The sequence below is a fragment of the Branchiostoma belcheri genome, unplaced genomic scaffold (assembly GCF_001625305.1).
Source record: "Branchiostoma belcheri isolate BF01 breed outbred unplaced genomic scaffold, Haploidv18h27 scaffold38, whole genome shotgun sequence".
Taxonomy (NCBI): Eukaryota; Metazoa; Chordata; class Leptocardii; order Amphioxiformes; family Branchiostomatidae; genus Branchiostoma; species Branchiostoma belcheri.
In genome coordinates, this window is record NW_017803998.1 from 543,996 (window position 1) to 566,603 (window position 22,608).

The window sequence follows — 22,608 nt, forward strand, 5'->3', positions numbered from 1 at the left end:
ATACAAAACAGTTGCAAAATGAACAAATTTATACCCGTAAGTTGCAAAAAAATATTTGAAAACGATACCAATGTCGTAGAATGCCAAAATCAAACAAAAAAGACGAAAATGTAAAGAAATGAATTTGAAGAGTAGATTATTCGCCAAACGATACTCTGTGCCCTTTGTTCAACCTTCATGACCACGTAGATTTCATAATTAAAGCAACTTTTTTTTGGCAAAACTTTTTTTAATTCGCACGCTCGCATCAGTTTTGGGGTTCCCAGAGGATGTCATCCATATAATCAAATCAACATGGCCTAAGGGATGGGGAACATAGCTATAGGTTCCCATATAGCTGCATAGGTAGGGGATGGTACATTTGATGTATACATAATGCATGCTGTATACAAGCTTGCCTCTGATGCTTAAAACTCTCATATGGGCAAGTACATGTACATGTAAGAAACAAATGCAAGAATAAATGTTGTTCACGTCATATACTCATAGTAGTATGTGAATGATTTTGTTTTTTGCTGTTTTTTATTAAGCTAGATTGTACTTGAATTCCAAAACGATAGCTAGTACAAAAGTACAAAAACAACATGTAGACTGTACACAATACAATTTAAAAGCCACTTTTACACTGTCGCTATTCCTTCTGAACATTATGTTTGTTTACTAACACTCTTACTTAGTATATTATCACAATGTAAGGAGGGCAGGGATAGCTCTTCACACATTTTGTACTTGGTTCATATTTATAGGGTTAACCTTCCTAGACTTTCTCCAACCTTTGATGAGCTCAAGGATTTTCTTCCATATGACATGCCAGTGTTCTGTGCCTTTTGTTGTTCCTTCCGCAATACTGTCTACAACTGCATTACATCTGCTAGGCGTGGTTGTCTCCCGCACCTCTTCCTCTTTCCGGAAGAGGGCGTCTCTGTACGGTCCACCGTTGATCTCAACTGTTTTCTCCACCAATGTTAAGAGTTTCCACAGTTGAGTTCTTCGTAGCGTCTCTTCTTTTGTCTTGTTGTTGAAGAATACGCATCTGTTACCGCATTCCTCTAGTATCTCACGCAATTGTCGAGGTGCGTTTCTGAGATAGGCCTGCTTGTTTGCCACTCTTTCGTCTGCCTCTATGACATCCATACCAGTGACCACCATGACAGAATACTGGAGAAATCTCTCGCCAAATACATGTCTCAAAAGCTCTACCGCCAAAGCGTCCTCTTTTGTGAACCTGGTATGGTTTGCTACAAGAAGCAGCGCATGTAGCCCATTTGGGAACTTCGTTGCTACTTCAGTCAAAAGAGTTGCGGTGTCCTCATCACTGCAGCCTGTGTCAAGTATTCCCGGTGTGTCTGTGACAGAAATCTTACGGTCTCCTTTGTCTCTTGTAAAACACAAACAGTCTTTCGTTTCTGACGACATGCTGCAAGACACTGTAGACGCGGGATATCCCAGAATACTGTTCGTAGTACTACTTTTGCCTGCTCCAGTTTTCCCTAGCATGGCGACTCTAATGTCTTTTCCTTGTGGAATTTGACATTTTGGTGACAGATCGTTGCACGTGTAGGTTGAGCCGTTTTTCTCGGTCAGTTTCAAAGACATGTCGATCAGTTTAGATGTTTGCTGCAGTACAGTTCTCTCGTCGTAGGTGTCGCTCATTAACAGAACCCTACCCTGACTGTGCTGCAAGATTTCCTTCATGCATTCAGGAAGCCCTTCTAAGATTTCAGATTCTGACATCGTGATGTCATCTGCACTGGTTATTACTATAACAAGGCGACTGAGAAAGCCATTGCCAAACAACCGATGCAAGGACTTAAATACACAATATTCTCTTTCTTCATTGTCGTATGATTTCACGTAAGACCAGGTTAAGATGATAGCATCCAGGCCATGAAGAGAAAACTCTACACCATTCACAACTTCGTGAAACTGTGCCTCTGTCATTTCTTTAGATATACCCGGTGTGTCTATGACGGTCATCTCCCAGACGCCATTGTTGATTCGACGGCGAAGACACTTTCCTTTGGCTGTCTGTGTACCATCGCGTGGGTTTCGTCTGACACGAAATGCACCTTTGTGTCCAATGATAGCATTGGCCAGTTCGCTTTTCCCGTTCCCTGAGCAGCCAGCGACAAGGAAGCTTACTGGCTGAGCGGTGGCTGTAGTATCTTCCAGTAGCCCATATGCTCCATGCTGACATTGTGAAGTTTGATGGAGTTGTGATGTGGATGCTGATGTATTTGCTGGTGTGCTTCTTGACGTTGTGGCCTCGGAAAGTGGCCATGTATTTGATTTTTCGTTGGATGAGTGGCCTGCACAGTCAAATTCAGACACGCTGTTTGCCAAAATTTCCTCCAAGGCTGAGTCAATTTCTTCTGCCAGAAAGGAATTTGTACTCCTCAAAGCTCCATGAAATGACTTCATGGCTACTGGCCCTCGTGTTGTGATAAAATCAAGTAGTTCAAGGCTGTTGCTTGCTCGTGATCAGTACTTTGGGATCGAATCCTCTGGTACTCTGCCGTTTCAATATTTTCCTCAGAAACCAACTGGTCGAGTACACTGTCTATTGTAGACTTCCGTAGGTTTTCTTTCAGCAACAATCTCTTTGCGTTTATAGCTTTTGGCAGATTGGAAGACGCCATGACTCCGTGTTTTGTAAACTCTTCCACTGTGTTCGGTCAGTCAATGTTCACCTTAAAATATATTCAAGGGCATTAGTGAACAAATCGGTGTTATTTCAACCTAGATCCTCGTAAGATTTTAGTCATGTTTTTGGGTCTCATCTTTGATTTGTGACCACAAAAGCCCACCAAACAAGCTTTTGAGGTCCTATGATCGTTATAACTTTTACTTTCGTATTTGACAGTGGGAAACAGTCATAATCATAGTACAATACAAATAAAAAAATCAGATATTGAATCGTGTTTATACGTCTACCACGGGGGCTAGTGTGTTTTGTTTTCAAATACATGTTAAACCTAGATTTTCGACACTCTTGTACATGAAAGAATTGCGAAATATTTAATTTATCTTGTTCCGTATTCAACCTGCTTGCAAAAGTAAGACCAAAGGTTATTACAACAATGGCTGACTCTGGGAATTCCCAACTTAACGGTTGATCGTTACTCAGCAAAATTAAATCAGTTACGAGTCTTTCAATATAATGTTAACCTAATTACGGATAACGTATCTTGATAAATGTGTAACGGAAGAACGTAGCCAAAATTCTATTATTATCATGTGTTAAAATTACACCATGCGTGGTTTGACCAGAAACTGACTGGTAAAGCAAACACCCAGGCAAACCCTAACAAACATGTACAGCAACAAGCCTTTACATGTGCCAAATTCTGACTATACATTTGTGTATACTTACCGGAGGTTACATTTGTACATTGTCAAGAAGTACACTGTAATTCTAGTATTAGCACAAGCAGTGAAAGACACGATATTAAACCTACCTAATTGCTGACAGTGTGAACGCTGCCTCCTTGCTGAAGAGCTGGCGTTTCCAGGTATCACGCTATAATGAGTCAAACTATGTACACACATAGGCTTATGAGGTAACATTTGTTTGGCCCCCCTTGGCCAGAGATTGACCTTTGTCCAGTCATCCACACACAGTGAGCTACGTTGTAAATGTAACCTGCGCTTCAATGTTTGGCAAAACATATATGAGATTGTTATTTTCGACTTCATTCAAGATTCTAAACGGACTGTTTGTATGCAATTATGATACTAGTACTGAATGACTTATGATATGGAAAGAGCTGGAACCTCATATTGCAATATACCATACTGATCAGTTCATACAGAGTAGAATATTGATAATCGTGATAAGCGAAGGCTTAACTCTTACGAGGTCCTATGTAGCTTACTTGGAAACCCTAATGTGGGCGTGTGATTGTTGGGGGGTCAAAGGGTCGAGACGGCCATGTTAGACACAGTAAACCCACCGTTTACTCCGAAGGACAAGTTCCTCTTTTTCAGTGCGTTAGTTAAAGTATGTGGGCGGTGTCTCATACCGTTTCTATAGTCCCTGAGGCACCCAGAGTAATTATAACTACAACAGGGGTTAAACCAATGGTAATGGAGTATATGTGTTTTCAACGTTCCGAACATTTTTTTTTCGAAGGGCAAGTCTGCAAAACACAGTGTTTTGTGCTAATGTATGTTTCTGTCAGTCTGTATTTTATACAAGAAGGGGATTCCCCCTTCCCAGACGCCCCCGCGCGGTACAGACAGGTAGGGCCACACCTGGGGACTTCCGCTTTCACCTATGACAACATCATCAGTGACTCCGGATCTTTAACTGTCAGTCTTCCACCCAAACATGGAGAGATAAGACACATGTTACCCGCACAAGACTTCAGTGTTCTTCATTCTAAGCGTTATACAGCGAACAACGCCGACCCGATAAGTCTGAACAGGTGTGTACGAACGTCGACAATGTACCTTTTAGTTAATGCATGCAACAAGAATGTAGCACTTGACAATACCTACACAAAATACTGCGTAGTCAACGTGAATGGTGTATATTGGTTATGCACTACAGTGTTGATTATAGATATAAAGGCGACGTTAGAAAAGGCATAGTCGTTTGTAGACTGAACAGATGTTTTTGTGTAAATATTGTAAGGAGTGGGAATATGGAAGGGGATCAGTTACCGACAATAAACCTTAAATTTGTCACCGTAACAGTGTTAGGTAGAATTTTACTATCTACTGTCTCCGTTATGAAGAGATGGACGTAATATTGGCTAAAATTGGCATTCTTATATGGCTATCAAGTTTTAGTTTTATTTCATTATCATTTAAAACCTGTCTATCACGTCATCCTCAAGTTGGGGAATTCCATGACGTGTTAGTATGACCTCACCGTCGTTGAGTTTCCGTTCCTGTTTCTGTGTTTGTTATAAACGGGTACGAATCTGGGGATAATATGACAAATTGTAAGGTACAATCCGTATGTAATTTTGTGTCCGTAAATTTCCTTTAACACACAGTACGTGTAGTATTAAGTTCACTTAACACCCACCACCAATCACCCGCCCGAGCAGGGTGTAGTGGCTCGGCCCCGAAGTATCCTCCCTCAGGAGGACACTTCGGGGCCTAGCCACTACACCCTGCTCGGGAGGGTGCCACCAATCTTCAGGGACAAAAGCATTTGTGTAATTTTTGGCGACGCCACAAGGGTAGAGCCATTAGTACGCTGGCTGTTATAATGATTGTAAATAAGCAAATTCTTGTTCTCCAAGAATACATAAGAGAGATAAAAGTTACATAATAGGTATTGACCCTTACTTCGTCTTACATGCCACGTTGTTGACAGGTTACAAACCAAGATTTGTTTTACCAGAATGGCTGCGGAAAAAGGCAACGCGGGACTTGTAAACGTCAGTGCCAAAAGAGAAGACAGGTTTGTGGCATATTTGTACTTCTTACATTGTGTGAAATTAAAAGAATCTTCAGCAAACAATAGGAATTGTATGAGACAAACTTTTACAGAATAATGAATACAGATTAGAATTTTCATGTATACTGTGACAGTACAAATGTCTGGCAATCGGATCAGCGCATGTTTGCCCCTTCTTAATATTCATTTACTATGGATACTCGAGGTTTTGAACTATAGCCCATGTCATCCATCCAACAACAGATGCAAAGACCACCTACAGGGGGGCTGCAACGTCCTGCAGACAGAAGACCTGGACATGGCAGGAAAGAACTTTGAAGTTTCACTCAAGTCTGATCATGGGAAAGGTGAGTCGTGCAAACTCACTCAATCTCAATGGTATTTGAAATGGTACCTCTGTGTATGGAGGTTTTGTTTTAGGTGTGACTCTTTACTTGTGTTTCCATAGTTTGAAACACGTTGCTAAAATATTGGGGCACTGACAGGAAGTTAGGTCAAAGGTCCCAGAGAGCTCCCAGTAAAAGTTATTTCATTTCCTGTTTTAAAGTTTGTACTGTATGCATTTCCACAGGAGAGCCAGTAGAACAATGTTTAAACAGAATTATTGAGAATTTGTAATTATGACCAATAAAACAAAAAATTGATGAAAAAATCTCTTTTTCAAGGGACCAGTGAGAAGAGATATCATCCCTACCAGCGTCAGAAAGTCAAGAAAAAAGAAACAAAGGTCAGTAGGTGATTTGCTCATTTGCAAATGAATTCAGTGGTTAAATTCCATGGCAAGATCTGCATTAGCTCTGGTGTGTTACTGTCTCTGAAGGGCGGTTGTATAGGCTATACAGATACAGACTCCCTATTTCAATCATATCTTAACAGAAGCAACGGAAGAAGACTGCAAAAAAGAGCAAAGCTGGGCACAAAAACATCAATGATAAAGAAGAAGACACTACCAGGTTTGTGAAACATCTGTGCCTCATATACTATGTAGAAGGAAACACATGATGTACGTTTAAGGCTTTGTAGTCAATCATGAGAACAATAATTAAAATCTAAGTAAGTACATAATGCAAAAGTAAATTCAAATACTTTAAATTTTGACATGTAGTCCATGTTATCCTTCCAACAGTACATACAAAGACAACCTACAAAAGGGTTGCACGGCCCTGCAGACAGAGAACCTGGATAAGGCAGAAAGACACCTTGCAGCTGCACTCAAGTCTGTACATGGGAAAGGTGAGTCATACTAAACAGTTTGTGCAAAAAGTATTTGGTGATAATACCACGGTGGAATCAAAATTAGCCATGCAGTATTATTACCCGTTTGTTTTCCAGAAGTTAAGGTGTTTCCCCATGCTAGTCACTGACAAGGTCCCAGAAAAGGTTATCTCATTTCCTGTCCTCAGTTTCAGTGCTACATGTACATGCACATGTTGCCTTGTGGGAGGCAGCAGGAAAATGATAAAACCATCAAGAAATTCATAAATGAACAAAACACAAATAAATTTCCCAAATACTTTAAATATTTTGGGTAATTCACATATGTCACATTGATTGAAGAAATAACAATTTTTTATAAAGTCACCAAGCAGAACCAGTACTTGGGAAGTCTTACAAGGTTTCATAGAAAATAGTTACTGTAACAATACTGTCAAAATGATGTACAAAATAGCAACTTTTCGGTTATTAAGATCTGGAGTTATTAAAAATCAGATACTTCTATTTCATACAGATTCCAGCAAAGAAGTAGAGCCCCTTTTAAAGTTGAGTGATGTCTACCTGAAGAGAGGAAAACAATCAAATGACGGTGGTGATTTCACCAAGGCAGCAGCACTCTGTAACGCAGCACTGGTAAGGTCAAAATCAGAAGACCAAGACAACATAAAACAAACAATCCAGTTAATAACACAATCATTCGTTAAGCATGTGCTGGGTATCACACAAGCAGTAGATCCCGATGATGTCAAGAAACGCAAAATGATGCTGAAAGAAGATAGACAGCAAGTCGAAAAAGAGATGAAAACAATTGAACAACAGGTGGATCCTTATAGCCTTGACGATGATGACCCAGATATCAGAGAAGTGGAGAGACAAAGAGCAGAAGCAATCAAAGTATTGTTTCAGACAATACTTTATCATCGAAGAAGGTTTACAGTTGGCCTTGTAGATGAATGTATGGAGGTAATGGGTCCCCCTCCCTGTAAGTACGCCATGATAGGCCTGGGTTCACAAGCCACGGGACTAGTAACACCATACTCTGATCTGGAATTTGCCATTTTGGTACAGAAGGAAACAGTGAATAATGTCACGTATTTTCGCAACCTCACTCACTATCTGCATCTTAAAGTCATCAATCTGGGAGAAACCATTCTCCCGGCCATGGGGATCAAGTCTCTCAATGATTTCCACTCAGACGACCCACAGGATAACTGGTACTATGACTCTGTAACACCTCGAGGGTTTTCATTCGATGCAGCCATGCCACATGCTTGTAAGACTCCACTGGGTAGGGGAAAAACGTGTGAACTTATCCGCACACCGACTAACATGACAAAACTTTTGGAAAACAATGTAAAGTTCCATTTGAAGAAAGGCTACCATCTTGCCAGTGTCTTGGGGAATGTTTCGTTAATTGCAGGAGAGCAAGAGCTAACTGATGAGTATATGGCTTTGTGGACTAAGCGACTTCAGGGAAACAATAGAAAAATTTCATTGTTACTAGGAAATACCATATTAAAAGACAACTCGGCAACCTTTGAAAGGGACGTCATGAATGACGGTCTGTTTAATGTAAAGAAAGAAATCTATCGGTTTTCTAGTATTGCTGTGTCATGTTGGGCACTACTTCAAGGAATACAGCCGACAACAATCTGGGAGACGATTGACAAGATGCACATGAATGGTGTCATTAACACAGAGAACGCGCATCACTTGATGGTGCTGGTCAGTATCTCAGCAGAACTGAGGCTGCGGACATACATGAATAATCGTGGTCAAGTGGAAAATATGTCAGCATTATCGTCAATGCCAAGAGAAACAGATTTAAATGAGAAGTTGGGGAAAGTGTTTTACATTTCCAATGCAAAACAGATCATGAGATACTACTACACAGCATCACCTTTAAAAGACTTTGTTTCAGAGATTACAGAGTCATTACAAGAGCCATTAACGCTATTTGACAACTCTTTGGAACTTAAGTCAGAGGTATACGAAAGTCTGTGTGATTACCAAAACTTAAAGACATGCATGGAAGAGATCCTGCAGAACTATCGTTCCCAATTTGGCAACGCTGCCATACATCCTGACATTGCGCGATTACTTAATAAACTAGGTACAGCATGTCAGAACATGTCAGATCACAAGAAGGCCGTCAGCTACCATGAAGAGGCACTACAGATGAGTCGGGTTATCTATGGTAAGAACACTGTACATCCTGACATCGCCTCGTCACTTAACAAGTTGGGTACAGCTTGGAGTGACCTTGGTGACCACAGAAATGCCGTCAGGTACCATGAACAGTCACTACAGATGGATCGGGTTATCTATGGTGAGAACGCTGCACATCCTGACATCGCTGGGTCACTTGGCAACTTGGGTAACGCCTGGAAGGACCTTGGTGATTACAAAAAGGCCGTCAGCTATTATAAACGGGCACTGCAGATGGAGCGGGTTATCTATGGTCAGGACACTCCACATCCTGACATCGCTGTGTCACTTAACAACTTGGGTAACGCCTGGGAGGACCTTGGTGATCACAGAAATGCTGTCAGCTATCATGAACAGTCACTACAGATGAGGCGGGCTATCTATGGTGAGAACACTGCACATCCTGACATCGCTAGGTCACTTAACAACTTGGGTCTTGCCTGGAAGGACCTTGGTGATCACAAAAAGGCAGTCAGCTATCTTGAACAGGCACTACAGATGATGCGGGTTACCTATGGTGAGAACACTCCACATCCCGACATCGCCGCGTCACTTAACAACTTGGGTAACGCCTGCGGGGACCTTGGTGATCACAAAAAGGCAGTCAGCTGTTATGAACAGTCACTACAGATGAGGCTGGTTATCTATGGTGAGAACACTGAACATCCTGACATCGCCGCGTCACTTAACAACTTGGGTAGCACCTGGAGGGGCCTTGGTGATCACAAAAAGGCCGTCAGCTATCATGAACAGTCACTACAGATGAAGCAGCTTATCTATGGTGAGAACACTGAACATCCTCATATCGCTGGATCTCTTGACAACTTAGGTCTCGCCTGGAGCAGCCTTGGTGATCACAAGAAGGCCGTAAACTATCACGAACAATCCCTACATATGAGGAAGGTTATCTTTGGTGAGAGCACTAAACATCCTGACATTGCCATGTCACTTAACAACTTGGGTAACGCCTGGATGAACCTTGGTGATCACAAAAAGGCCGTCAGCTATTATGAACAGTCACTACAGATGAAGCGGGTTATCTATGGTGAGAACACTGAACATCCTGACATCGCCCCGTCACTTAACAACTTGGCTAATGCCTGGATGGACCTTGGTGATCACAAAAAGGCCGTCAGCTATCAAGAACAGTCCATAGAGATGTTGCGGGTTATACATGGTGAGAACACTGATCACCCTGACATCGCCGCGTCACTTACCAACTTGGGTATCGCCTGGAGTGACCTTGGTGATCATAAGAAGGCCGTCAGCTATCATGAACAGTCACTACAGATGAGGCGGGTTATCTATGGTGAGAACGCTGAGCATCCTGTCATAGCCAAGTCACTTAACAACTTGGGTGTCGCCTGGAACGACCTTGGGGATTACAAAAAGGCCGTCAGCTATTATGAACAATCACTACAAATGAAGCGGGTTATCTATGGTCGAGAACACTGAACATCCTGACATCGCCGCGTCACTTAACAACTTGGGTAACGCCTGGAGGGACCTTGGTCATCACAAAAGGGCCGTCAGCTATTATGAACAATCACTACAAATGAAGCGGGTTATCTATGGTGAGAACACTGCACATCAGCACATCGCCGCGTCACTTAACAACTTGGGTAACGCCTGGAGGGACCTTGGTCATCACAGAAAGGCCGTCAGCTATTATGAACAGTCACTACAGATGATGCGGGTTATCTATGGTGATGACACTGCACATCCTGACATCGCCGCGTCACTTAACAACTTGGGTAACGCCTGGAGGGACCTTGGTGATCACAAAAAGGCCATCAGCTACCAGGAACACGCACTACAGATGAGGCGGGTTATTTATGGTGAGAACACTGCGCATCCTGACATCGCCGCGTCACTTACCAACTTGGGTATCGCCTGGAGTGACCTTGGTGATCATAAGAAGGCCGTCAGCTATCATGAACAGTCACTACAGATGAGGCGGGTTATCTATGGTGAGAACGCTGAGCATCCTGACATCGCCGCATCACTTAACAACCTGGGTTCCGCCTTGAAGAATCTTGGTGATCACAGAAAGGCAGTCCGCTATTATGTAACAGTCACTACACATGATGCGGGTTATCTATGGTGAAATTACTGCACATTCTTACATCGCAAACTTACTTGACAACTTGGGTTCCGCCTGGAGTGACCTGGTGATTACAAAAAGGCAGTCCGCTATCATGAACAGTCACTACAGATGATGCAGGTTATCTATGGTGAGAACACTCCACATCCCGACATCGCCGCGTCACTTAACAACTTGGGTAACGCCTGGAGTGACCTTGGTGATCACAAAAAGGCAGTCAGCTATCATGAACAGTCACTACAGATGATGCAGGTTATCTATGGTGAGAACACTCCACATCCCGACATCGCCGCGTCACTTAACAACTTGGGTAACGCCTGGAGGGACCTTGGTGATCACAAAAAGGCCCTCAGCTATCATGAACAGTCACTACAGATAAAGCGGGTTGTCTATGGTGAGAACACTGAACATCCTGACATCGCCGGGTCACTTAACAACTTGGGTAAAGCCTGGGCGGACCTTGGTGATCACAAGAAGGCCGTCAGCTATTATGAACGGGCACTACAGATGGAGAGGGTTATCTATGGTGAGAAAACTGAACATCCTGGCATCGCTGGGTCACTTGATAACTTGGGTCACGCATGGAAGGACCTTGGTGATCACAAAAGGCCGTCAGCTATCATGAACAGTCCTTACAGATGAGGCGGACTATCTATGGTGAGAACACTGAACATCCTAACATCGCCAGGTCACTTGGCAACTTGGGTAGCGCCTGGGGGAACTATGGTGATTACAAAACGGCAGTCAGCTATTTTGAACAGGCACTAAAGATGGAGCGGGTTATCTATGGTGAAAACACTCCACATCCTGGCATCGCCGTGTCACTTAACAACTTGGGTCTCGCCTGGGGGGACCTTGGTGATCACAAAAAGGCCGTCAGGTATCATGAACAGTCACTACAGATGGAGCGGGTTATCACGGCAAGGACACTGCACATCCTGATATCGCCGCATCACTTACAACTTGGGTCTTGCCTGGGGGGACCTTGGTGATCACAAAAAGGCCGTCAGCTATCATGAACAGTCACTACAGATGAGGCGGGTTATCTATGGTGAGGACGCTGCACATCAGCACATCGCCGCGTCACTTAACAACTTGGGTAACGCCTGGAGGGACCTTGGTCATCACAGAAAGGCCGTCAGCTATTATGAACAGTCACTACAGATGATGCGGGTTATCTATGGTGAGGACACTGCACATCCTGACATCGCCGCGTCACTTAACAACTTGGGTAACGCCTGGAGGGACCTTGGTGATCACAAAAAGGCCGTCAGCTGTCATGAACAGGCACTACAGATGGAGCGGGTTATCTATGGTGAGAACACTGCACATCCTGACATCGCTGCGTCACTAAACATCTTGGGTATCACTTGGATGGACGTTGGTGATCACGAAAAGGCCAACAGCTATTTTGATCAGGCATCAAAGATGGAGGATAGACTTTAGCTAAGTATAGGATGTTGCATTGGTGTGCCCCTTTAGGATTTACTTGCTGTATAACTATTCTGGTATTCTAAGTCTGTTCTGAACAGACGCTACATATAGCAAGTTTAAGAAGAATACAGGTATATGACCTAGGGATGTACAACCTATAACTTTCGTATGCATTTACTTTAACGCTTTAGGCCACACGATATAATCTTTTATGGATGTCGTCTTTCAGAGACCCTAAATGTAATGCGAGAGCGCAAGAAACAAGAAGGGCCGAAAAAAGCAAGATGTCTAGATTTAAAATATACTAAGCAACAAATGTCAGGACACAAATTGAATGCGAAAACACAGTGTAAGAACCAAACAAGTCTTTTTCGTCATGAAAACAGCAATAAATCAGTGGAACAGCAGTTGTTGTCCTGTCCTGTTTTTTCTTCAATCACATCTTCCTGTACCCCACTGTCGTTGTTCTTTGGTCATAGAAACAAGAAACGGGATTTCTTGTTGTTTTTTTTATTATGAGAACAGACCAAAATCAATGCACGAGCACGTCATCCATAAACATTACTTAGGTCGCACCGACTTAATTGTTTGGATGACATCTGCGCGCATTGATTTTCACCTAGCCTACTCTCAAAAAAAAAAAAAGATCACGTCCTCCGAGATTCTGGCCTGGCTCTAGGCCTTGGTAGTCCATGGTAGTTAGCGACAATACAGAGCCGGTGGTACTAAGTAATCTAGAGGCTGACACCCAGGCTCCACGACTCAAGAAGCCATTGATTCCGCTAGGCAGCACGCAGGCACCTTGCCTACATCAAAATGACTATCCACAAACACCAACACATATGACACGTAGTACCGCTTCCATTCCGAGATATCTATAGTTTACAATTGTACATGTCTATCTTAAAAAGCTTCGAAGTTTCCTCTGTCCTGTACTTGAGTAAAAAGTCCTTGAAGGCTAGTGGGGATGAATCAGAGGTAAGAAATAAGTTTAAATCTTGAATGCAGCGCCACAAGGTCCTTGTTATTGTATCGTTGTGTGTTGATGAATAAAACAATCAGAGGTAAGACAGCATCGCCAGGAGCCCGAAAATGACGACAGCAGAGACCAGTCCGTCCCGCCCTAGCGCCATGACGTCATCCCTGGACCGTCTCTCCCCGCTGCACCACAACAACCTGACCAGTTCTGCTGACGTCACGACCAGATACACCACATCCGACACCATCAGCGCGCTGTCCCGGTACACCTGCAACAGACATAGGCTCTTAGCTCATTTACATAATCTCATTAGCATTAGCCAATAGCAGTATACCTGTCCCAGTACACCTGGAACAGACATAGACTCCTAACCATTTGCATATGTTCATTAGCATCAGCCAATAGCAGTATACCTGTCCCGGTACACCTGCAACAGACATAGACTCTTAGCTCATTTACATATGCTCATTAGCATTAGCCAATAGCAGTATATCTGTCCCGGTACACCTGGAACAGACATAGACTCTTAGCTCACTATGTTATTTTCATATGTTCATTAGCATTAGCCAATAGTAGTACACCTGGAACAGACACCTGACCAGTCTCGACTCTTAGCTCATTTACATATGCTCATTAGCATTAGCCAATAGCAGTATATCTGTCCCGGTACACCTGGAACAGACATAGACTCTTAGCTCATTTACATATGCTCATTAGCATTAGCCAATAGCAGTACACCTGGAACAGAGATGACCTGTCACCACTCTTAGCCCATTTAACGTTACATATGTTCATGCCTTATATCTGTCCTTACTGAGTAACCTAGACGTTAAAGATAGACCCAAATGTTAACCATCTTTCTCGCCATCTACCATCTTAACCACGTATTACATATCCACTCTTAGTAGAACGTAGAACTTCACAAGTTGGTACTGATTTGTAATCACTAGATCTGTCCTTCGTGCTGATTGGTCATCGCCATTCCCATTCTATACGATGATTGGCCAACACCATTCTTGTCCTTGGTGCTGATTGGCTATCATTACCCTGTCCTTGGCTCTGGTTGGTCATCACCATCCCTATCATTGGCTTAAACTTGTAATAAAGCTATTCTTTTCTATTTTGGTCATAAGATCTAAGGTTTACACACCTGGTGGAACTCCCCCCTCCTCAACAGCACGTTCTGGACGAACTGGTCTTTCCCGGCTGCTAGGATGTGAAACGCGGCGATGCCGGCGGTAGCCAGGAGCAGGCGAGGGGACAGAGGCACCGCCTGGTCCAGCTGTAGCAGCACCAGTACCGTAGACACCAGCTCCGAACTCGTGAACACCAGCTGATGCCACCACTGTGCGTAAAAATCGTCGTTATAGTACCCGAAGAAAACCCACCACGAGTAGTAGTGGGAGTGAATCACGGATATCAGGAGGATGAACATAGACGGTCTGAGCTTGCTTCTCAGAGCGACGCGGACGACGTAAGTGACGCACTCGTACGTCAACAACACGGCTGCGACCGTCGGTGTCCAAATCTTTAGCGTCTGGTGCGTGACGTTGATGTACATGTGCTTGTAGCGCCCGACTGCGTCTCATCCCGTTTCTATAAACTATACCCCTTGGTGCACACAGGGAGCAGCTACAGTAGGGGCTAAACCTATGGTAGTGGTGTACCTGTGTTGTCATGTTTCAATTTTTTTAAGGGCAAGTCTGCAAAACACAGCGTTTTGTGCTAATTTATGTTTCTGGCAGTCTGTTTTTTTTATACAAGAAGGGCAATCCCCCTTCCCAGACGCCACCGCGCGGAGCAAACAGGTACTGCCACACCTGGGGACTTCCGCTTTCATGCATGACATCATAATCAGTGACTCCGGAGCTCAACTGTCAGTCTTCGACCCAAAGCTGAAGAGATAAGACCAATTTTATCCACACCAGGCTCCCGTGTGCTTCACGGTAAGCGATACAGACAACAACGCCGACCTAACAAGTCTGAACAGGTGTGTACGAACATCGACAATGTACCTTAATGTATGCAACAAGAACGTAACACTTGAAATGTAGTGTCCAACTGAAAATTGCTTTAACTGTTGTCAATGTGAAGGTACCGGTGTATAATATTTATCCACGACAGGACGTCAGAGTTGAATGTAAAGGGGAAGTTAAGAGGGCTATAATTGTTTATTGACCTAACAGGTGTTTATTAAAGTATTTAGGTTAGGGAGGGGGTGCATCGGATGGGGAGGGGGAGTGATTTGTTTTTATGACATATTTGTGACATATTTTTATTTGACTAGTCTACAGTTCTGTTTTATGCATTCTCATCAAAGGCACCTGTATAGTATATGCACAAGTACAAAACTGCCACGTCATCTTTAGTCAGGGGAATCCCATGACAGGTGGGTTTTTCAGCGTCGTTGTGTTTCTGTTCCTGTTTCTGTGTTTGTGTGGAAACGGTCACAGACTCAGGACTGTCTGACCTATATGAAAACCACCTGGCTTACGTACGTAGTTTTCATTCCAAGTTATTCTGACGTCCTTGGCACAGTACTTAGTTCACTCAAACGCCACCACCACATTATAGTATAGCGATAAAGTATTTTTGTATTTTTGGCGACGCCTTAGGGACAGAGCCGTTATAACGTTAGCCCCTATAAGCAGTAGAAATTAGCGAATGAATATGTAGGCATACAAGAGATGAAAGTCTGTTGGTGCTAATCCATTATTTGTCAGTTTTTATCTTATATACCTCGGTTTGACAGGTTATAACATGCTGATTTAGAAATGATTAAGCCTTCAGTTCAAAAATCCATGAAAAATCTGCATTGAACAATGTCAACAGAAGTGACAAAATCAGGATTTGTTCACAGAATGGATGCAGGACAGAGCGATACTGGACTTGTCAATATCAGTGGCAAAGGAGACACTGGCGGGTTTGTGATATATTTGTAATACATTGTAAATTTATATATTCTACAGCAAACAATAGGCGTTGTAATCAACCATGTAAGAACGATGGAAATATGATGTTTTCCTCAATAATGAATACATTTTTGTATTTTCATATATCAAAATACCTAGCTGTCGGATCAGCACATGTTTGCGGTTAGTAAACATGAATAATTTTGAATACTTCAGCCTTTGAACTGTAGCCAATGTCATCCCTCTAGGAGCAGATGCAAAGACGACCTACAGGAGGGTAGCAGTGCCCTGCAGACAGGGGACCTTGACACGGCAGAACAGGACTTTGAAGGTGCACACAAGTCCCATCATAGGAAAGGTGAGTCATGCAAACCAACTCAATCTCAATGGTATCTAAAATGGTACCTTTGTATATGGAGGTTTTGTTTTAGGTGTGACTCTTTACTTGTGTTTCCATAAATGTAGTTTGCAACACGTTGGGGGCACTGACAGGAAGTTAGGCCAAAGGTCCCAGAGAGCTCCCAGTAAAAGTTATTTCATTTCCTATCTTGAACTTGAACTGCATTTCTGCAGGCGAGCCAGTAGAACAATGCATAAATAGAATTTTGAGAATTTGCAATTATAATGAATAAGGAACAGAATTAACGAAAAAATCTCTTTTTCAAGGGACCAGTGGGAAGAGATATCATCCCTACCAGCGTCAGAAAGTCAAGAAAAAAGAAACAAAGGTCAGTAGGTGATATTTTTTCTTTCAGTTTCAACTTATGTCTTTGAAGTCTTACATGCTGATTTGCAAATGAATTCAGCGGTTAAAAGTCCAGGGCAAAAATTTGCATTGACTCCCTATTTCAATTATATCTTTACAGAAACGACGGGAAAAGACTGAAAAAAAGAGAAAAACTCGGCAGAAAAACATCAATGATAAAGAAGAAGACACTACCAGGTTTGTGAAACATCTGTGCCTTATATACTATGTAAAAGGAAACACATGATGTATGTTTAAGGTAAAATAAGCTTTGTAGTCAATCATAAGAACAATGATTAAGATATAGTGTGTGTTTAATTGATAATGAATACAGAAATACATTCTCATTTGTAATAACGTTTATTCTTTGTAAGGTGATCTAAATATTTTGCAGTTGGATCAGCACACATTTACCTCTACTAAACTCAAGTAAGTTCAACTATTTTAACCTGTATGCCATGTCATCCCTCCAACAGTACATACCAAGACCACCTACAGAAGGGCTGCAGGGCCCTGCAGACAGGGGACCTGGACAAGGCAGAAAAACACTTGGCAGCTGCGCTCAAGTCTGTCCATGGGAAAGGTGAGTCATGCAAAACAGTTTATCCAAAAAGAATAAAAACCATTTGGTGATATGCAGTATTTTTAGGTCCCAGAAAATGTTACTCTCTCTCATTTCCTGTCCTCAAATTACTGCTATGTGTACATTCATGTGTTGCCTTATGGGAACAAGCGGGAAAATGATAGACAGAATCATCGAGAAATTCACAACAAAGAACAAAACACAAATTTCAAAAATACTTTAAATATTTCACATCGATTGAAGAGATACCATCCCTTCCACAGTCGCCAAGCAGAACCAGTACTTGGGAAGTCTTACAAAATTTTATAGAAAATAGTAACAATACTGTCAAAATGATGTCCAAAAATAGCAACTTTTCGGTTACTGAGATCTGGAGTTATTAAAAATCAGATACTTCTATTTCATACAGATTCCAGCAAAGAGATCGAGCCCCTATTAAAGTTGAGCGATGTCTACCTGAAGAGAGGACAACAATCAAAGGACGGTGGTGATTTCACCAAAGCAGCAGCGCTCTGTAATGCAGCACTGGTAAGGTCAGAAGGAGAAGACCAAGACAACATAAAACAAACAATCCAATTGATAACCCAATCATTCATTAAGCATGTGCTGGGTATCACACAAACAGTAGATGCCGATGATGTCAAGAAACGTAAAACGATGCTGAAAGAAGATAGACAACAAGTCGAAAAAGAGATGAAAACAATTGAACAACAGGTTGATCCTTATAGCCTTGACGATGATGACCCTAATATCAGAGAAGTGGAGAGGAAGAGAGCAGAAGCAATCAAAGAATTGTTTCAGACGATACTTCATCATCGAAGAACGTTTACAGTTGGCCTTGTAGATGAATGCATGGAGGTAATGGGTCCCCCTCCCTGTAAGTACGCCATGATAGGCCTGGGTTCACAAGCCACGGGACTAGTAACACCATACTCTGATCTGGAATTTGCGATTTTGGTAGAGAAGGAAACAGTGAATAATGTCACGTACTTCCGCAACCTCACTCACTATCTGCATCTTAAAGTCATCAATCTGGGAGAAACCATTCTCCCGGCCATGGGGATCAAGTCTCTCAATGATTTCCACTCAGACGACCCACAAGATAACTGGTACTATGACTCTGTAACACCGCGTGGGTTTTCGTTCGATGGGGCCATGCCACAGGCATGCAAGACTCCATTGGGCAGGGGGAAAACATGTGAACTTATCCGCACACCGACTAACATGACAAAACTTTTGGAAGACAATGTTTCCTTCTATTTGAAGAAAGGCTACCATCTTGCCAGTGTCTTGGGGAATGCTTCTTTAATCGTAGGAGACCAAGAGTTAGTCAATGAATATACAGCTTTGTGGAATAAGCGACTTCACGAAAACAATAGAGAAATCTCCTTGTTACTAGCCACTGCCATATTGAAAGAGAATTCTCCAGCTTTCGAAAGAGATGTCATGAATGCCAATCTGTTCAATGTAAAGAAAGAAATCTATCGATTTTCAAGCATCGCTGTGTCTTGTTGGGCACTACTTCGAGGAATACTACCGACAACAATCTGGGAGACCATTGACAAGATGCACATGAATGGTGTCATTAACACAGAGAACGCACATCACTTGATGGTGCTGGTCAGTATCTCAGCAGAACTGAGGCTGCGGACGTACATGAATAATCGTGGTCAAGTAGAAAATATGTCAGCATTATCGTCAATGCCAAGAGAAACAGATTTGGATGAGAAGTTGGGGACAGTGTTTTACATTTCCAGTGCAAAACAGATCATGAGATACTATTACACAGCAGCACCTTTAAAGGACTTTGTTTCAGAGATTACAGAGCCATTACAAGAGCCATTAACGACGCTATTTGACAACTCGTTGCAACTTAAGTCAGAGGTATACAAAAGTCTGTGTGATTACCAAAACTTGAAGACATGCATGGAAGAGATTCTCCGGAACTATCGTTCCCAATTTGGCGACGCTGCCATACATCCTGACATTGCTGAATCACTTCATAAACTAGGCACAGCATGTCAGAACATTGGCGATCACAAGAAGGCCGTCAGCTATTATCAACAAGCACTACAGATGGACCGGGTTATCCATGGTAAGGACACTGCACATTCTGACATCGCGTCGTCACTTAACAACTTGGCTAACGCCTGGGGGGACCTTGGTGACCACAAAAAGGCTGTCAGCTATCATGAACAGTCCATAAAGATGATGCGGGTTATCTATGGTGAGAACACTGCACATCCTAACATCGCCGGGTCACTTAACAACTTGGGTAACGCCTGGGGGAACCTTGGTGATTACAAAAAGGCAGTCAGCTATCATGAACAGTCACTGCAAATGATGCGGGTTATCTATGGTGAGGACACTCCACATCCGCACATCGCCATGTCACTTGACAACTTGGGTATCGCCTGGAGGGACCTTGGTGATCACAAAAAGGCCGTCAGCTATTATGAACAGTCACTACGGATGGAGCTGGTTATCTATGGTGAGAACACTGCACATCCTGACATCGCCGGGTCACTTAACAACTTGGGTACCGCCTGGGGGAACCTTGGTGACCACAAAAAGGCCGTCAACTATTATGAACAGTCACTACAGATGATGCTGGTTATGTACAGTGAGAACACAGCAGTTCCTAACATCGCCGGGTCACTTAACAACTTGGGTAACGCCTGGGGGGACCTTGGTGATCCAAGAAAGGCCGTCAGCTATCATAAACAGTCCCTACATATCAGGAAGGTTATCTATGCTGAGAACACTGCACATCCGCACATCGCCAAGTCACTTAACAACTTGGGTCTTGCCTGGGGGGACCTTGGTGATCACAAAAAGGCAGTCAGGTATCATGAACAGTCACTACAGATGAGGCGGGTTATCCATGGCGAGAACACTGCACATCCTGACATCGCCCGGTCACTTCACAACTTGGGTAATGCCTGGAAGAACCTTGGGGATCACAGGAAGGCCGTCAGCTATCTTGTACAGTCCTTACAGATGAGGCGGGCTATCTATAGTGAGAACACTGCACATCCTGTCATCGCCGCGTCACTTAACAACTTGGGTAGCGCCTGGAACGACCATGGGGATCACAAAACGTCTGTCAGCTATCATGAACAGTCACTACAGATGAGGCGGGCTATCTATGGTGAGAACAATGCACATCCTAAAATCGCCGCGTCACTTAACAACCTGGGTAGCGCCTGGGGGAACTATGGAGATTACAAAACGGCAGTCAGCTATCATGAACAGGCACTACAGATGAGGCGGGTTATCTATGGTGAGAACACTGAACATCCTGACATCGCCGCACCACTTCACAACTTGGGTAATGCCTGGAAGGACCTTGGGGATCACAGGAAGGCCGTCAGCTATCATGAACAGGCACTACAGATGATGCGGGTTATCTATGGTGAGGACGCTGCACATCCCTTCATCACTATGTCACTTAACAACTTGGCTAATGCCTGGCTGAACCTTGGTGATCACAGGAAGGCAGTCAACTATTATGAACAGGCACTACAGATGATGCGGATTATACATGGTGAGAACACTCCACATCCTGACATCGCAGCGTCACTTGGCAACTTGGGTAATGCCTGGGGGGACCTTGGTGATTACAGAAAGGCCGTCAGCTATCATGAACAGGCACTACAGATGGAGCGGGTTATCTATGGTGAGAACACTCCACATCCTGGCATCGCCGGGTCACTTCACAACTTGGGTAATGCCTGGGGGGACCTTGGGGATCACAGGGAGGCCGTCAGCTATTATGAACAGCCACTACAGATGATGCGGGTTATCTATGGTGAGAACACTGAACACCCTGGCATCGCCGCGTCACTTAACAACTTGGGTAGCGCCTGGAACGACCTTGGGGATCACAAAAAGGCCGTCAGCTATCATGAACAGTCACTACAGATGAGGCGGGTTATCTATGGTGAGAACACTGATCACCCTGACATCGCCAGGTCACTTAACAACTTGGGTAACGCCTGGGGGGACCTTGGTGATCACAAAAAGGCAGTCAGCTATTATGAACAGTCACTACAGATGATGCGTGTTATCTATGGTGAGAACACTGCACATCCTGACATCGCTGCGTCACTAAACAACTTGGGTATCACTTGGATGGACGTTGGTGATCACGAAAAGGCCAACAGCTATTTTGATCAGGCATCAAAGATGGAGGATAGACTTTAGCTAAGTATAGGATGTTGCATTGGTGTGCCCCTTTAGGATTTACTTGCTGTATAACTATTCTAAGTCTGTTCTGAACAGACGCTACATATAGCAAGTTTAAGAAGAATACAGGTATATGACCTAGGGATGTACAACCTATAACTTTCGTATGCATTTACTTTAACGCTTTAGGCCACACGATATAATCTTTTATGGATGTCGTCTTTCAGAGACCCTAAATGTAATGCGAGAGCGCAAGAAACAAGAAAGGCCGAAAAAAGCAAGATTTCTAGATATGAAATATACTAAGCAACAAATGTCAGGATACAAATTGAATGCGAGAACACAGTGTAACAACTAACATATCTTTTTTTCGTACTGAAAACAGCACTAAACCATATGGAACAGTAGTTGTTGTCCTGTCCTGTTTTTTCTTCAATCACATCTTCCTGTATCCCACTGTCGTTGCTCTTTGGCCATAGAAACAAGAAACGGGATTTCTTTTTTTATTATGGGAACAGGCCAAAATCAATGCACGCGCACGTCATCCGTAAACATTACGTAGGTCGCACCGACTTAATTTTATGGATGACATCTGCGCGCATTGATTTTCACCTAGCCTACTCTCTCTCTCAAAAAAATAAAACGTCCTCCGAGGTTCTGGCCTGGCAGTAGGCCTTGGTAGTCAATGGTAGTTAGCGACAATACAGAGCCGGTGGTACTTAAGTAATCTGGAGGCTGGCACCCAGGCGCCACGACTCAAGAACATACGTACAGCCCATATAAGGTGCGTGTATAGAGCATTAATTCCGCTAGACGGCATGCTTGGT

The 22,608-nt window shown here is 43.3% G+C and overlaps 3 protein-coding genes across 3 annotated transcripts; 2 read left to right on the top strand and 1 right to left on the bottom strand.

The window, feature by feature from the left end:
* Nucleotides 1–714: 714 nt before the first annotated feature.
* Nucleotides 715–2,269, bottom strand: LOC109476470 (GTPase IMAP family member 1-like). Its single transcript, XM_019777404.1, has one exon. The coding sequence runs from the start codon at nt 1,975–1,977 to the stop codon at nt 715–717; it is 1,263 nt and encodes a 420-aa protein (XP_019632963.1). The 5' UTR covers nt 1,978–2,269.
* Nucleotides 2,270–4,269: 2,000 nt separating this feature from the next.
* On the top strand, nt 4,270–22,174 carry LOC109476500 (tetratricopeptide repeat protein 28-like). The gene is made up of 8 exons (XM_019777440.1): nt 4,270–4,427; nt 5,357–5,416; nt 16,520–16,623; nt 16,932–16,993; nt 17,132–17,208; nt 17,487–17,593; nt 18,003–18,791; nt 19,605–22,174. Exons 1-8 carry the CDS (start codon nt 4,348–4,350, stop codon nt 21,797–21,799), a joined length of 3,474 nt encoding a protein of 1,157 aa, XP_019632999.1. The 5' UTR covers nt 4,270–4,347; the 3' UTR covers nt 21,800–22,174.
* LOC109476498 (tetratricopeptide repeat protein 28-like) lies at nt 5,663–11,042 on the top strand. Its single transcript, XM_019777435.1, is given in 6 exon segments — nt 5,663–5,760; nt 6,079–6,140; nt 6,290–6,366; nt 6,540–6,646; nt 7,143–10,279; nt 10,281–11,042. Coding segments are annotated over 6 exon segments (4,095 nt in total). The 5' UTR covers nt 5,663–5,711; the 3' UTR covers nt 10,944–11,042.
* Nucleotides 22,175–22,608: the final 434 nt, after the last annotated feature.

What these genes read in the sequence shown, in the direction of transcription:
- LOC109476470 (XM_019777404.1), bottom strand. Translation starts at nt 1,977, where the DNA reads ATGACCGTCATAGACACACCGGGTATATCTAAAGAAATGACAGAGGCA.
- LOC109476500 (XM_019777440.1), top strand. Translation starts at nt 4,348, where the DNA reads ATGTTACCCGCACAAGACTTCAGTGTTCTTCATTCTAAGCGTTATACA. An exon ending in AGTGCCAAAAGAGAAGACAG is followed by an intron (nt 5,417 to 16,519) that starts GTTTGTGGCATA and finishes CTCTAGGAGCAG; the next exon opens with ATGCAAAGACGACCTACAGG. An exon ending in ATTGGGCAGGGGGAAAACAT is followed by an intron (nt 18,792 to 19,604) that starts GTGAACTTATCC and finishes TTCATAAACTAG; the next exon opens with GCACAGCATGTCAGAACATT.